The sequence below is a fragment of the Canis lupus genome, chromosome 21 (assembly GCF_048164855.1).
Source record: "Canis lupus baileyi chromosome 21, mCanLup2.hap1, whole genome shotgun sequence".
Lineage (NCBI taxonomy): Eukaryota > Metazoa > Chordata > Mammalia > Carnivora > Canidae > Canis > Canis lupus.
In genome coordinates this window covers 9,110,491-9,125,579 of record NC_132858.1, presented here as the reverse complement: position 1 = coordinate 9,125,579, position 15,089 = coordinate 9,110,491, and the positions used below count along the sequence as shown (strand labels likewise).

Here is a 15,089-nt window from a genome sequence, read left to right as displayed (position 1 = left end):
CAGGAAGGGCAAGGTGATGTGTTTTCATTTGAGTTTCCTTTTATTACAAAGGGCAGACATTTTGTCCTTTCTGACGAAGGGAACTTCACAGAACCACCGGGTTTGGCTGTGGCCCTTAATCAAGCTGTGTGTGGCTTGGGAAGCTTTCATTTTCCAGGGAATTTGTGAGTCTCAGCCAAGAGGGAACATTCAATCTATTCTTTAGCTGTCCCTCCTTCCCTCCCCCACTCCTTGTCCTTTCTACCCACTTCTTTCCCCTCCCTCCCCTCCCTTCTCTTCTGCTCTCCTCTCCCTTTCTCCACCCTCCACCCTTCCTGTTAGTGTTTATCAAGCCCCTAACAGGCTTTTGCCTGAAACAGAGAATATCAGAACATGGCTCCCCATGCCCGTGCTCACCTGAGCTTACAAACAGGTAAGTATACCTGATGAGTAGGCTAGTGTCAGGTAGGATTTAGAGATGGCTGAGGTCAAATCCAGGGACCTCGGAGACTCTTCCAATGGAGGAGACCATGTGTGTGTTCACGGCCAGGGAGGGAGCCGAGGCACACAGAGGTGAGTCTTGGGTAGGTCATGAGCTGAGAAGTGGAATGTGGAGGTGTGGGATGGTTTTCTTCCTTCTTCTTTCCTTTGTCCTTGGCAGAGAGTCGGGGATGCCTTGAGGAGAAGGAGGAGGAGTGATGGTGAAGAAGATGGTGATTGTGATTATTATGATGACGATGGTGATGATTATGGTGATCATGATGTGAAGATGATGGTGGTGATGATGGTGACAGTGATGACGGTGATGGTGATGATGATGATGGTGATGATAATAGTGATGGTGGTAATGGTGATGATGTTGTTGATGATGGTGGTGCTGGTGCTAGTGATGGTGATGATGGTGGTGATGGTGGTAATGGTGAGGATAGTGATGATGTGATGGTGGTGATGATGATGATGGAGATGATGTAATGGAGAAACAGAGTGTGCTGTGTCAGTCCTGTGGTATAAGGTGGCATCACTGACCCTAGGGTCTCCTGGAGGACTTGTGGGTCCCCCACACCCTCTTAGCATTTAACCTTGAACATCTCCTCTTCCTGCAGCATGGTTTCTGGCCAGCCCTGTTCCCAGCCCAGTCCTAGGAGCCACTCTCCATTCTGCCATCAGTTTGTCTCACTTTACCCCCAAGTGTGATGCTAATGATAGAACTTCAGATCCCATGAGGGTCAGCAGAGGCAATATTTTAGAGCAGGGAATAACCCCATCCTCAAATCTGTTTCAGAAAGGCTGCCCTATGATGGGGTTGGCCTTCTCCCTGGGCACAGATGCTGAGCGGAATCCTAATGAGACGTTAATGAGGAGAAAGCTTGGCCAGGCTGGCCTTGCTGGCTGCAGGGGTACCTCTCCATCTGTCTGCTTGGGGCTCCCAGGTCTCTCTGGCAAGACAGGGCCTGGCTCCCCATGGGAAGCTGCCAAATGTCCTTAATCGGTGTCTCTGCAGTGGCCTCCCCGCCTTCCTGCAGGTCATTAGCCAGGCTGCAGGCCACCTGCCACCCCCTTGCCGGAAGGCCTGCACACTTGTCTGTAAGGCAGGCAAGTCATCCCTAACAGATCCTGCAGGGTCGAGAGGAGGAGGGTCCTCTTCAGAGCCCTCAGGGTGTGTGGCTCCCAGCATCACAGATGTGCTCACACATCGGTGGGAGGTGACCTGGCTCTGATGCTGCCCAGCCGTGTAATCTGAGGCAGGGTACTCTTTGTCTGGGCCTCAGTTTCTCCTTCTGTATGACGAAGGGGTCCAGTCAGGGTGGGGTGAGTTCTCATCCTTGGAGGGGAATTCAGTGCCGTGTACTTTTTGTTGCACATTAAACATGGAGGAATGTTCATAACCACAACGAAATGAGCCCTTTCTTCTTTTTTCCTCGAGGGTCTCTGGGTCTGTTTTTCACCAAAGAAACAGGAGCAAAAGGACCCATTCACTTTCCTCTTTAATCAGTGAAGAGTGGTCTTGGCTCAGGATGACATCAAGGAAGGGGGTCCTTGAGGAGTGTGAGGCACACCTGCATAAAGCCAGGTCCTCCTGGCCCCACCTTTGTGGCCAGGTGGAAATGCGGGTAAGGTTTGCTAATCTCTGACATTCAGAAGAGGCCAGAAATCTGTTTGCTTATTGTTCTTTTTTAAAAGATTTTATTTATCCATTCACGAGAGACACACAGAGGCAGAGACACAGGCAGAGGGAGAAGCAAGCTCCATGCAGGGATCAATGCGGGACCCGATCCCAGGACTGCAGGACCACGACCTGAGCCAAAGGCAGATGCTCAACCGCTGAGCCACCCAGGCATCCCAGAAATCTGGGTTTTGATGTGAAATTTCTCAATTGTTAAGTGCTGACAATTAATTTAAAAATATTTAATCTCTATGAATGCCAGAAAAGGTACCCATCTGCAGTCTTGCAGGTCACCAGTTGCTGACCTCTGGCCCTGTGTTGTGTCAGTTGAGCCCTTGAGCCAAGCAGGGTTCCGGGTTCCCAGGAGGGGTGCTGGGAGGTCTCCAGGGTATGAAGTGTTCTTGTCAGCTGCTCCAGACAATGAATTTGAAGGAGCTGGGTTTCTTTTCAAAACCTCTGCCTGGTGCCTGGGATTGCTAGAGGGTGGTCTGTTGTAGACAGATAGTCCCCAGCAAGCTCTGGCTGGCAGACGTCAGTCGGTGGGTGGGATGCCAGGATACCGTATGAGGGCACAAAGGGAGCACAGGTCTGGGCAGAGGGCATCCCTGGACCTGAGAGCTAAGTTTTCCTTTAGCACGTGCAGTAACTGCAATCTTTAGTTCCTGCCTGGGGTCAGGTCTGTACTCCGAGAGGAGCACAGGGCTGAGTGTGGAGACTCAACACCCAAAGGCACAAAGACGCATGTTGGGAGGAGTGATGGCAACCCTTGGGGCCCCTTCTCTGGGAGGGGGTATGTTCACCAACAGGCACCTACGGAAGGAAGACACCAGCTCTCCAGCCTAATTGTTCTATCACTAAGTCCTGCTGATTTACCCGAAAGTCATAGGCCTGTCCCTCCCCTTTCCCTCCTTCTGGCCATAACCAGCTGCTATGGACTGAATTCATATGGCGAAGCTCTAACCCCCAGGGCGGCAGTATTTGGAGGTGGCCCTCCAAGAGGTGATGAGGTTGTGAGTGTGGAGCTTCTGTGATGCACTCAGTGCTGTTGTAAGAAGAACCACTAGAAGACGATTGAACTGTCTCCACTGTGGGAGGACAGTGAGAAGGCGGCCACTCCATCACACAACCGTTGGTGTTTTCTCTCTCCAACTCTGCTTCTACCATCTTCTTCCTGCTGCTTCCTTTCTCTGGCCCTCCTGTCTCCTTTTATAAGGACCCTGGTCTTTAATACATTGGGACCCCCAGATCACCCAAGGTAACCCCTCATCCCAAGATCCTTAATTGAATCACATCAGCAAAGTCCCTTTTGCCATGTAAGGAAACATCCACAGGTTACATGGATTAGGATCTGGAGGTCTTTTGGGAGCACACTTCAGCACACCACAAGCACATGTGTTTATAGTTGTGTCTTTTTGATGGACAGATCCCTTCAGCATCAAAGATAAGTCCTGGTTCCTTTCTAGTAACAATTTTTTACTTTTTTTTTTTTTTTCAATTTTTTACTTAAAGTCGATTTTGTCTGCTATTAGCCTAGCCACTCTAGCTCTCTTTGGGTTATTGTTTGCATGACAAATCATTTTGCATTCAACCTATTTGTGCCATTGAATCTAAAGTGTGTCTTCTATAGATAGCATATAGTTGTATGATTAAAAAACATCTATTCTGGTCATCCATGCCCACATGTGGAGTATTTACATTACAAAGGGCGTAGACATTGTTGGGGAGGCATTATTGGAGAGGCTCAGTGAATCCCACCAAGTAGAACGAATATTAAAGCAACCCCTTCTAAGCACTTTGTGGTCAAGCTGCTGAAATGCAGAGGTAAAAAATTCAAAAGGACCCAGAGAAAAAAGACATACTACATTGAGAGAATGAATGATAATAATTAAATCTGACTTATCCTCTGAAATAATGGGAGCCAAATGCCATGGAATGACATTTTTTAAATGCTGAGAGAGAGAAAATCCTATTAATCTAAGTTTTATATTCAATAAAAATATCCTAGAAGATAAAGGGAAATAAAGACACTTTCAGACAGACAAAAGCTGAGAGAAATTATGGTCATTAGACATTAAGTACAAAAGGAAATTTTCAAGGCTGAAGAGGAATAATGCAGATAAAAGAAATGGAGAGCTCTGGGGATAAATATGTGATGACTATAAATGGACACTACTTAATTTATTTAGAATTCTGCTGACCATTTAAAGCAAGAGCAATAAAAATGTAAGCTGAGGTTTATTACATATATAGAAATAACATATATAGCAATAGGCCAAAGGTCTGGAGAAGGGCAGGTGAAATGTTTTGTTTTGAAGATTTTATTTATTTATTCATGAGGGACAGAGAGAGAGGCAGAGACACAGGCAGAGGGAGAAGCAGGCTCCCAGCGGGGAGCCTGATGCAGGACTTGATCCCAGGACCTGGGGACCATGACCTGAGCCAAAGGCAGACACTCAACCACTGAGCCACCCAGGCGTCCCTGGGGCAGGTGGACTTGATCACTGCTGCAGGGTCCTTGTATTGTTGGTGAAGTGCTCAACTATTATTTGTGAATAAATTAAAGGGGCGGGTCACAGTCTCTGGAGAAATCTGCCAGAATAAAAACAGAAAGCCAATAGAGAACATGAAACAGAACACCAAATATTTTTTTTTTATAACCCAAAAGAAGGCAAGAAAGGAAGAACAACAGGATAATGAACATGAGGATAAATAGGAAGCACATGACAAGGTGGCAGCCTGCACTTCACCTTGTCAATAATTATGTTAAATGTAAAGGGACTATGTGCTTTGATTAAAAAGCAGAGATTTTCACGTTGGATAAAGAAAATATTACCCAACGATATGCTGTTTACAAGAGACACACTGTAGCTATAAAGATGCAGGTAGATTAAGAGAGAAGAATGAAAAGTGTGCCGTGTTGGCACTAATCACAAGACAGCCAGAGTCACTGTATTAATTTCAACCTGAGCAGACTTTCAGGCACGGCATTGTTAGTTTTTTTCCAAAATGAACAGCGGAGAAAAAAACAAAACAAAACAAAACAAAACAAAAAAACCCAGCAGAGCCAGGCAGTAGGTTCGAGAGTGCTTTAATGGGGAGCACTCCCGGGTGAGGTTCCATGACCCGGAGAGGTGCCCCGAGTCAGGGAAGTCGCACCGGGGTTGGGGAGTGTGGGGGTTTTTAAGCCTTATTGGTTCCGGGTCTGGATCCGGGTGGGTCCCTTGCCATATTAGGTCCCTAGGTGATTGGCTGGGGGTGGGGATAGTACAGACCATGGGGGGTGGTCCCTGGCTGGAAAGTCCTGGATGGAAAGTTTCGGTTTCCCGTCTAGGCTTCGATTTGCTGGAGATGATGTGGTGGTCATGGGTGCTTTGGCGGGAAGATCAGCCACTTTGACCCAATTTGAGATGTCTTCAATTTTGGGTGCCCCTGTGTCTCAGCCAGCCCAACAGGCATATTCCCAGAGACAGAAGGGCATTTCATTATGATTGTACTAGTAATCAATGGCTTCATAACAATTTACTCTAAAATTTTGCATCTTAAAACTTTAATAATCTCACTGCTTCTGTAGGTCAGGAATTTGAGTGGGACTTAAGTGAGTGGCTCTGGTTCAGGATCTGTCACGTGGCTGCCATCAAGCTGTGGACCAAGTCTGTGGTCACATGACGTCTCCACTGGAGCTGGAGCATCCACTTCCAAGATGGCACACTCACTTGGCCGCTAGCTCCTAGCCTTAGTTCCTGGCCACATGGGCATCTTCACAGGCTGTGTGACATGGTGGATGATCTCCCCCAGCACCAGTGACCAGAAAGGGCAAGGAGAGAGCCACAGTGTCTCTTGTGACCTGGTGTCTACACCACACATCATCATGTCTGCTTCGGCCCATTCTTCCAAGGGATTAGCAGTGCCTCCCTCCAGGCAGGGAAACAAGTCTCCATGCTCAGGTGGGAGGGGCTAATAATAATCTCTGGATTTATTTTAAGATCCTCGCATGAAAACGTGGTCAGTTACAAGAAGCACCTAATAATTCTAAATGAGTGTGGGTCTAATGACACAGGTTCAAAATACTAAAAGCAAAACCTGGTTAGAAATAAATGGAAAAATTCAGATCTTCGCTCACTGTTGGAAATCTTAGCACTCCCCCCCTCAGTAATTGGTTGGACAAGCAGTAAAATCACTCAGTAAGAATGTAGGAAAACTGGGGCGCCTGAGTGGTTCAGTGGTAGAGTGTCTGCCTTTGGCTCAAGTCATGATCCTGGGGTCCTGGGATTGAGTCCCCCATTGCGCTCCCTACAGGGAGCCTGTTTCTCCCTCTCCCTATGTCTCTGCCTCTCTCTGTGTGTCTCTCGTGAATAAATAAATACAATCTTAAACGGAAGCATTCCTTGAAAAAGAAGACTTTCTGAAACTAAGGGAGCAAAAGAAAGGAAACCTGAATAGCCCTCTATATGTTAAAGAAATTGAAATTGTGTTCTAAAACCTGTTCACAGACACTGCAGACCTGGATGGCACAACCCTGGAGAAGTAGTCCTGGCCTCAGCCACCCTGTTACAGAGAACGGAGCAAGACGGGATAACTCTGATCCCCCAAACTGACAAGGACGTTACCCAGAAACTGAGTGAGAGACCAGCTCTCAGGAACATAAATGCAGGTCCTCTCATCACAATATTGGCAGATCAAGTCCATTGATACGTAAAGAGGATAACAGTATGGCCAAGTGGGTTTTATCCAAGGAACACGGGGTCAGCCTTGAGAAATGAATCGGTGTAATTCAGGTGAAAAACCTTATCGTTGTCTTCATGCATCAGGTTTCTAGTTTTTTCTTTGCGGGGGAGAGAGAGAGAGAATCCTCAAGCGGACTCCACACCCAGGATGGAGCCCAACGAGGGGCTCAATCTCACAACCCTGAGATCATGACCTGAGCTGAAAATCAAGTATTGGTTGCTTAACTGACTGAGCCACCCAGGCGTCCCTATATTGCTGTCTTCATAAATGAAGCAAGGTATTTGATAAAATTCAATACCCGTGCATGACTTATGAAAACCCAAACTCTCAGAAAACTAGGAATAGATGGGAATTACATCAATAAGACAAAGGACATAAGCAAAAAAGCTTACAGATAACATTGTGTTTAATGGTAAAACAATAAACACCTTCCCTATAAGATCGGAGTAAAGCAAAGGATGTCTGTGTCTACCATTTCTATTCAACGTGGTGTGACAGGTCTTGGCCAAAACAGATGTGGAGGCCAAGAAAAATCAAGGCCATCCCACCTAAAGTTTAGCATTAGCACAAGTACAGCCATCTTAGGTCCCTGTGAATAAGAGCTGAACTTTAAGGGGGGGGGGGAAGTAGGGGGAGTGGGAACTGCAGAATGTCCTCAATGTCCTCGGCAGGTAATCCCATATCAGAAAGACAACAGAGCCCTCGCCCATGGTAGAAAGTCTCATATTAGAAGAGAACAGAGCTCAATGCCCTTGAAAGCCCCACATCAGAATGTAAACAGAACTTGGAGAAATTCTTCCACCCCTTCTGAAAATCCCCTAGACCAGCCTATAAAAAACCCAGCTGTAACCCCCTTCGGGGTCCAAGTCCCTGCTCCACTGTGTCGGGCACACTTGGACCCAAGCTCGAGCTTGCTAATAAACCCTCGTGCGCTTGCATCGGTGTCGACTCCTTGGTGGTTTCTCGGATTCGCAATCTTGGGCACAACACAGAGAGAAAGTCCAAAGACTATCTCGATTTGCAAATGGTGTGATCATTGCATAGGAACTCCTACATCATCTTCAGAGAGACAACTAGAAGTAATTAGTACGTTTAGCAATTTGTCAGGACAGCTGTTAGATCATATAACCAATCGAGATCAACCTAAAAAAAAATATCCAACAAACTGTCAACAAACAATTGGAAAACGAACTCTAAAGGTTAGTCCATGCAGCATCACGAAACCTCAGGTACGTGGGACCAGATTTTACAAAGCATGAACAAGGTACCCGCTACAAAAGAGAACCAGCAGACACCCAATACTGAAATAAATGGCGTGTGTGGAGTAAACCACGCGCGTTAATTGGAAATCTCCCTACTGTGAAGATGCCCGTTCTCCATGAATTTTGGAGAATGATTGAATGGATTCAACACAATCTCAGTAAAATTTTCAGTAGACTTTTGAAGACATTGTCAGGCTGGTCCTAAAATTTATACAGAAGCGCAAGTCTTGTCATTGTAGGACGTGGACCATGTGATTTTATGACAGGTTATCACACTACAGTGGCGGACTCGGGTGGTGTTGGCATAAGGCTAGGCAAGTGGAGCAGGGAAACGGAGTCCAGAGATAGACCCACCACGTACAGCCACTTGATTTACACTAACGGTGCCAGCGTGCTTCAGTGAGGTCCCCATCTTTCTCTTCTCCACAGCAGGTGCCGTGCTTCAGGACCCCCCCATCCATGGCAGCCCTTTCCTCCTCACTCCACATTACCTTTGGGAAGCTTAGGCAGATACCCCCTCCTCTGGGAAGCCCCCCAGCCTTCTGAGTGAGGATATGTGACCCTCCTCCTCACTTCCCTCACACTAGGGCACCCAGGAGATTTGTCATCCACACTGGGACACTTGGGAGTACAAAGGAACACTCTATTGGCACCAGGGCAATGTTGGTAAGCTGAGAGTGTCAAGGGCAAACTGGGGCCCTCCCTCAGCCTCTGGACACTTCAGTGCACAACCCTCACTCACATGCTGTCTTTGAACAGTGTTCATGCCCATCCCTTCTCCAGACCCCAAAGTCCATGGGGCCAGGGACCACACCATGGTGCATCTGCATCTTTTTATTTTTTATTTTTTTTATTTATGATAGTCACACACAGAGAGAGAGAGAGAGGCAGAGACACAGGCAGAGGGAGAAGCAGGCTCCATGCACCGGGAGCCCGACGTGGGATTCGATCCCGGGTCTCCAGGATCACACCCTGGGCCAAAGGCAGGCGCTAAACCGCTGCGCCACCCAGGGATCCCGGTGCATCTGCATCTTGAGTTCCCATCCAGCACTCACCTCGGGGTTGGCTCTAATGATGTCTGTTGGCTGGAAGGGGAGAGTGTGGCTGAGAGGGCATGAGGGGCTGGGGTAGCTGGACCCTGCAGGGGGCAGCCCGGGCCCTCCTGTAACCAACATCCAGCTCAGAGTTCAGGCCCCGGTCAGTATTCAGGCTGGCCAGGAAAGTTCTAGAACCCAGGACCAGCCTAGTCTGATTCCACTGAGTTGCACTTCAGATCATTGATCCTTTGACTGTATCATATATGTGATCACCCATTCGCCCTTCTGCCTGTCCATCGTTCAGTCAGTGCTCCCTGAGCCCCTCCTTCTGTCTGTCTGAGCTCCCAGCACAGGGGAGGCAGCAGTGGATGCAGTGGATGAAGCCACCTGCTCCCTGACCTCCGGAGCTCACCTTCTAGCCAGGTACATGGACAAGGACAGGTGAGCAAGTAAGGATGCAGGACACAAGGTGGGAGGCCTCTCTGGGCCAGGCGGTCACCTTAAGTGCTCAGCCAGGGCAGGTGTGCACCAGAGAACATGGTGCCCACTGACGGCTGGGTGGGATGTGCCGAGAGCTGCAGGGTGGGGTGGGGTGTCAAGGTCAGGGCTGGCTGGGGACATCTGCAGCTCTGCTGGATCTGGGAGGCAATGCAGTTGGCCTTGAAGGTCAGGACAGGCGGACAGCACCTGAGGTCGCCTCTCCTCAGGACAAGCTGCTTTGCCTTTGTTGCTCTGGATCAGACCTGCAAGGAGACACTGCTCCGCCCCCGATGCAGCCTGGGCTCTGGGCTGTCAGGTGACTTGCTGGAGGTCACACAGCTAGAGAGGTGCCAGCAGGATGGGAGCCCAGCGCCGTGACAGCCTCATCTCTCCAGGATGGAGGACACCTACCGGCTTGTTTGGGCTCAGGCTGGCGTCCCCACGACGCAGCAGCGGGTTCCTGGCCAGAGGTCCCTGCGCTCCCCATCTGTCTAGATTGGGCTGTTTATCACTCGCCCCAGACACTGCTAGCCGCCTGTCCCAGCCTGTCCCCCCACCTGTCCCTGCCGGCACACAGATGGAAGGCCCCACAGGGGGCCCCACAGCTATTTCCTAGGGCTGGGAGGATGGGGCACCTCAACTCTGAAACCACGCCCCTAACCCTCATCCCATTCTGGGGCCTTCCAAGAAGGAGGCCACACCCCTCTTCGGGGTACGACAAGCAACGTCACAAGAATGGACAGCCCCTCTGCACCCCACCCCATCCCATCCCTAAAGCAGACTCCCTCACCTACTGGGGCCCCGGGAACTGCACCCACCCTCCCCAAGCAGCAAGATGGCCTTTAGACTTGCTGAGGAGAACAAAAGGAAAAGACGTGTAGATAAAATTAAATGTCCTTACAACCTGCAGCCCATGGACAAACACTAGAGCCAGGCAGAGTGACCTTCCTCCGAGAACTCCCAGCTGCCTAACGTTACTGCTTTGCTAGCGGCAAAAAGCTTCTTAGCCCGACAATGGCCGGACCTGCAGGATCCCGGGGGTCTTCTTTAACATATGAAAATCCTCTTGGAAACTCCCCACACCCTGCTCCTCCCAACTTGAAAGTACAGGATCACCTTCCCGCCCAACCTCCGTGCAGCTCTTCCAGCCCTTCCAGCCCGCGGGTCCTGTCCCCCGGCTTTAATAAAACCACCTTTTCGCACTGAAATCATCTCAAGAATTCTTGACGGTTCGCTCCCGGCCCCGCCTCACGTCAGACCCTGATGTCCTCTGCTGGCGTCACGGGCAGGCAGGGTCTTGGGGAGACCAGAGCCCGCTCGCCCTTCCCAGGAGGCACAGAAAACCTGCAAAAGCCGGTGTCTGTGGGTTGTGGGTGCTGACAGGTGACCCTCCTTTCCACTTCTTAAAGCCCTCCGAAGTCCCCAAAGCAAGCAACACATCATTTTTCTGGTGAAAAACATTTATAACTTTCTAAAACAAATCTGTGCTTGTAAAAAGCTTTGTTGTGACAGGTACAGAATTAGCGTGAATTCGGTGTCCTCTGGGTAACAGCTGCTGTTTCTGTGGGTCTCTCTCTACTGGAGACAGACGTAGCCAGAGGGTTCTCGCCCAAAACGTCTCCCTTTGGCTCCAAAGAGATTCGGTGATTCATCTTTTCAATATTTTCTGTAGGGCTTCAACATTTTGACAATGACCATGGACTATCCTTTTTTCTTAATAGAAAAGACATAAAGTGATTTGCACTTTGAAAGCTAAAAAGCATGGCTTTGTGTCCCTCCCTCTGTCCTCCCAGTCCCGCCCCGTCCCTCCCCGTCTCTCTCTCCCTTCCCTCACAGGGAAAGCCTCAGGGTGAATCCCGCCGGGCAGGGTCTGCAGGAAGCAGGCAGGGATGTGGCAATGGGTGGGAGAGCTAAGGATACCGGGGAGGTGGGGAGGATGAGGATGAGGATGAAGTCGGGGGCTGGGGGCTGGAGCACCCCTGCGGGTAGCAGGGTGTCCGGGGCCCTTGGTGAGGGTGGGGCCGGGGCGGGGCTGGGGCCGGAAGGGCAGGAGTCCAAGCTCCGCACACCCACCCCTGCAGAGAGCTAGCTCCCTGCTGCGCACTTTGGGGGGGGAGGGGTGGCTTAGGTGAGGACACAGCGCCTTCTGGCGGCGGCGAGGAACTCCCAGGGGGCGGGGGACGTCGGTGGGGCGCAAAGGCCGAGGCTGGCTGGGTTCTATCACCCTGCGCGGAGGAAGCCTCAACAGCGTGGCCCTAGTGGGCGTGGAGCACGGACATCCCAGCACAAGCAGCCACCCCTCCAGCCCCTTCGTGGGCCCTACGGGGCCACCCCTCCTCAGCCCCGGTGCCTGCAGGGTGGGGGGAGGCAGGCGCTGGGCCCGTGGACTCTGCCTGCAGCCTGCCGGGCCCCCGCCCTCCCTTCGTCCCCACTCCCAGGCCTCCCCGACCTCCTCAGGCTCCAGGGGCTGCAGGGGTCAGGACCCCCACCCTCCCTCTGTCCCTGATCAGCCCTTAGGTCCCCTGGGCCGGTGAGCTGGGGCTGGGGGTCACCTGGGAAGGATGGGGGGGGCGGGCCGGGCCAGGGCAGCCCCTACATGAGGCTCATGGGCAGGGACAGCCCGCGGGCCCCCCGCTGGGCCTGCTCCCCCAGGGACCTCTGCAGCAGGGCCCGCAGGGGCTGGCGCGGGCCCGGCCGCCGGCCGGCCATGAAGTGGAGGAGCGGCTTGGCGCTGCCGTGGACGCAGGCCAGGAGCACGGCCAGCGGGAAGAAGGCGGGCAGCGGGAAGCTGAGGAGGGGCTGCAGGCTCCAGTAGAGGACCAGGGGCAGGCCGCAGAAGCAGAGCAGGAGCGCGGAGCCCACGGTGACGCCGAAGAACTGGGGCCGCGGGCGCTGTGAGCAGCAGGCCACCCAGATGAAGAGGACCAGTCCGGCCACGCAGGCCACGCAGGCCAGGGACAGCAGCCACGTGACGCTGGCCGCGTGGTACCGCAGGCAGGTGAGCGGGCGCTTGCTGGCCCGCAGCAGGCCGCAGGTGTGGGCCGGCAGCAGCACGGCCGGCGGGGTCAGGGCCCAGACCAGGCCGCAGATGAGGCCCGAGGTGTGCCTGGGGCGGTGGCCCTGGTAGCAGGTGGGGAAGAGGAGAGAGAGGCAGCGCTCGGCGTTCAGGGCCGCCAGCAGCCAGAGCCCCACGGCGAAGCCCACGAAGGTGACAGCGAAGTAGAGGTTGTCCTTGGAGCCCAGGGCGGCCTGGGCGATGGAGAAGCCCACCTGGAAGCCGAGGAACAGGAAGTCCGCGGCGGCCAGGTGGAGGACATACACGGAGAAGGGGCCCTTCTTGATGTGGAAGCCCAGATGCCAGAGGACCAGCCCGTTGCCCAGCAGCCCTCCGAGGCCGATGGCCAGAGTGAGGTAGAAGAGCACGTTGGTGAAGGCTCTCCAGAACCCGAACATCCTGGCTGGCTCGGCGGGGGGCGGGCCCTGGGAGGAGGGGGCGTGGGGGAGTCGGGAGGTGGGTGGGCAGGAAGCATCGCCCCAGGTCGCGGGGTGCCAGCCCCGGGGGCCACCCTCCCTGGCCCACACCTAGCCCTGCAGGCCTCAGTGACCTCTGCAGGAGGAGACTTGATCATAAGGCGTGCGTGGTGCAGGGTGCCTGAGGTGACGATGGCTGGCAGGGTGCTGGGGGTGCGGACCCTGGCCTCGCCCTGGCTAGCTGGACCCAGTGAAAGCACAGAAGATTTATAGGACCCTGCACGGTGGCAGCGGTCAGCATTGGGCGGGACAAATCCCTGCAGGTGAAGGGACCCCCATGTGGCCCACTTGGGGGCTTCCCGCCTCCTTCGTCAGAGACACTGCCTCAGGCTTCCCACAGGAGGGCCTGACCTGCACTCCTGCCAGGTCCCTCACCCTGGAGGGTCTGCGAGGTGGTGTCCACTGATGGCCACAGGGACACGTGCTGTGCTGGTTAGGGAGGAAAAAGGACGTGGTGGTGGGGACAGCAGGTGGCTAGGGGGTGGAGGGAGCCCCTGGCCTCCCCTGGATAGAGGTTAAACCACTGGTACTCCTGTTGCAGGTGGCTTGAATGTGGTGCTGCTCAGAAGGCTTGGGGTGACCGTGGGGACCGTGGTGACAGGTTGCAGGGTCCCGGGTCCTCTGGGGAGAAGCTAATACAAGTGTTTGCCACCAGCTGCTCTCGGGAGCCGGAGGCCCCCAGTCCTGTCCCAACCCAGGCCCGGGGCCCTGTGGGGACCCTGTGGGGACAGGACAGGCTCCAGGGCAGGGAGAGCTCTTGCGAAGCCCTTCCCTGTCCCGTGCCCCTCCCCCAGGACCCACAGGGTCCTAGTTTGCAGCCCAGAGATGTAGACCCTGGCTCCAGGTTAGGGGTGTAGGGTGCGAGAGTGATGGAGGGAGGACAGAGGCAGGGATGGGCCCCCCAGTGCCCTTGGGGTTCCCCCACACACCTTTGCTGCACTGTGTCCCTGTCCTGGGCACCCTGACCCCATCCCCACCTTCCTGTGACCCATCTCCCTTAGGGACCAGCTCCTCTTTCTGTCCCTGCTCTGAGCACCTCCTGTTCCCCACCCGGCACCCCAAGCATCATCGTCAGCACCCTCTGTGGTTGCCCTTGTGCCCAGTGGGGTCTCGCCTTTGTCCCTTCGAGCCTTGTCCCAGATCGGGGCTTAGGGCAGCTCCTCCTTAGAGCCAGCAACCCGGGTCGGCCTTTGGTGTCCTGGGGTGACTGCAGTGACCCTCCCCTCTCTGGGCTGCGAGGTCCCCAAGGTACACCCAGGGGACTGCCCAGACTTTGCTGCTCAGAGGGAAGTGGTAGTGAGGCCGGGCTGTGCCCGGGAGGGCGGAGGGGCCCTGCCTGGAAGGAGGTGGGAGGCTGTGGTGCTGGGATGGGCCGCCTTTTGAACTCAGAGCAGTACACCTGCCCATTCACCTACATGGGGACCCAGAGCGCCAGCTTTTAAATAATGCTACGTCGTCTGCTTCCCCATCCCTGTGCCCGCCTCCCAGAGTCCTCGGGGAAGTGTCTCCTCCCTGGGGGGAGCAGGTGCAGGGGCCCTGAGCCTTCTCACCTGCTGTTGGGAGCCTCTCTGCGATCCACGGGGGCAGCTGCACTCACCACCCGCCCGGGCCCTAAGTCCTCTCGTGTCCTCTGGGGCCCAGCTGGCTGGACCGAGGGCGTCCGAGCCAGTTCCCTGGAAATGGGAGGAGTGTGCTGCCCGTTCAGAGGCATGAGCTCAGAGATGTCCTCAGTGTGGGCTGGCCCATGCCTTCCTCCTTGGCCCATCCTGCACGAGAGGGTGCCCTGCGCCCCTGCCCGCTGCCTGGAGGGGAGGAAGCGGCACTGGGCACCCCAAGTCCAGCCAGGAGGGGCCTCACCTTCTGGGCGGTTCCACTGAGGTGGTGCTTCCTCCCAGGGTCCTTTGGTTTAGT

At 53.7% G+C, this 15,089-nt stretch overlaps 1 protein-coding gene and 1 long non-coding RNA gene across 2 annotated transcripts; one reads left to right on the top strand and one right to left on the bottom strand.

Annotated features, from left to right (window-relative positions):
- On the top strand, nt 1-7,806 carry LOC140612605 (uncharacterized). The gene is made up of 2 exons (XR_012013758.1): nt 1-412; nt 6,634-7,806. It is a non-coding gene; the product is annotated as an uncharacterized lncRNA (long non-coding RNA).
- Nucleotides 7,807-12,239: 4,433 nt separating this feature from the next.
- On the bottom strand, nt 12,240-13,120 carry MRGPRG (MAS related GPR family member G). The gene has a single exon (XM_072791847.1). It carries the CDS (start codon nt 13,098-13,100, stop codon nt 12,240-12,242), a length of 861 nt encoding a protein of 286 aa, XP_072647948.1. The 5' UTR covers nt 13,101-13,120.
- Nucleotides 13,121-15,089: the final 1,969 nt, after the last annotated feature.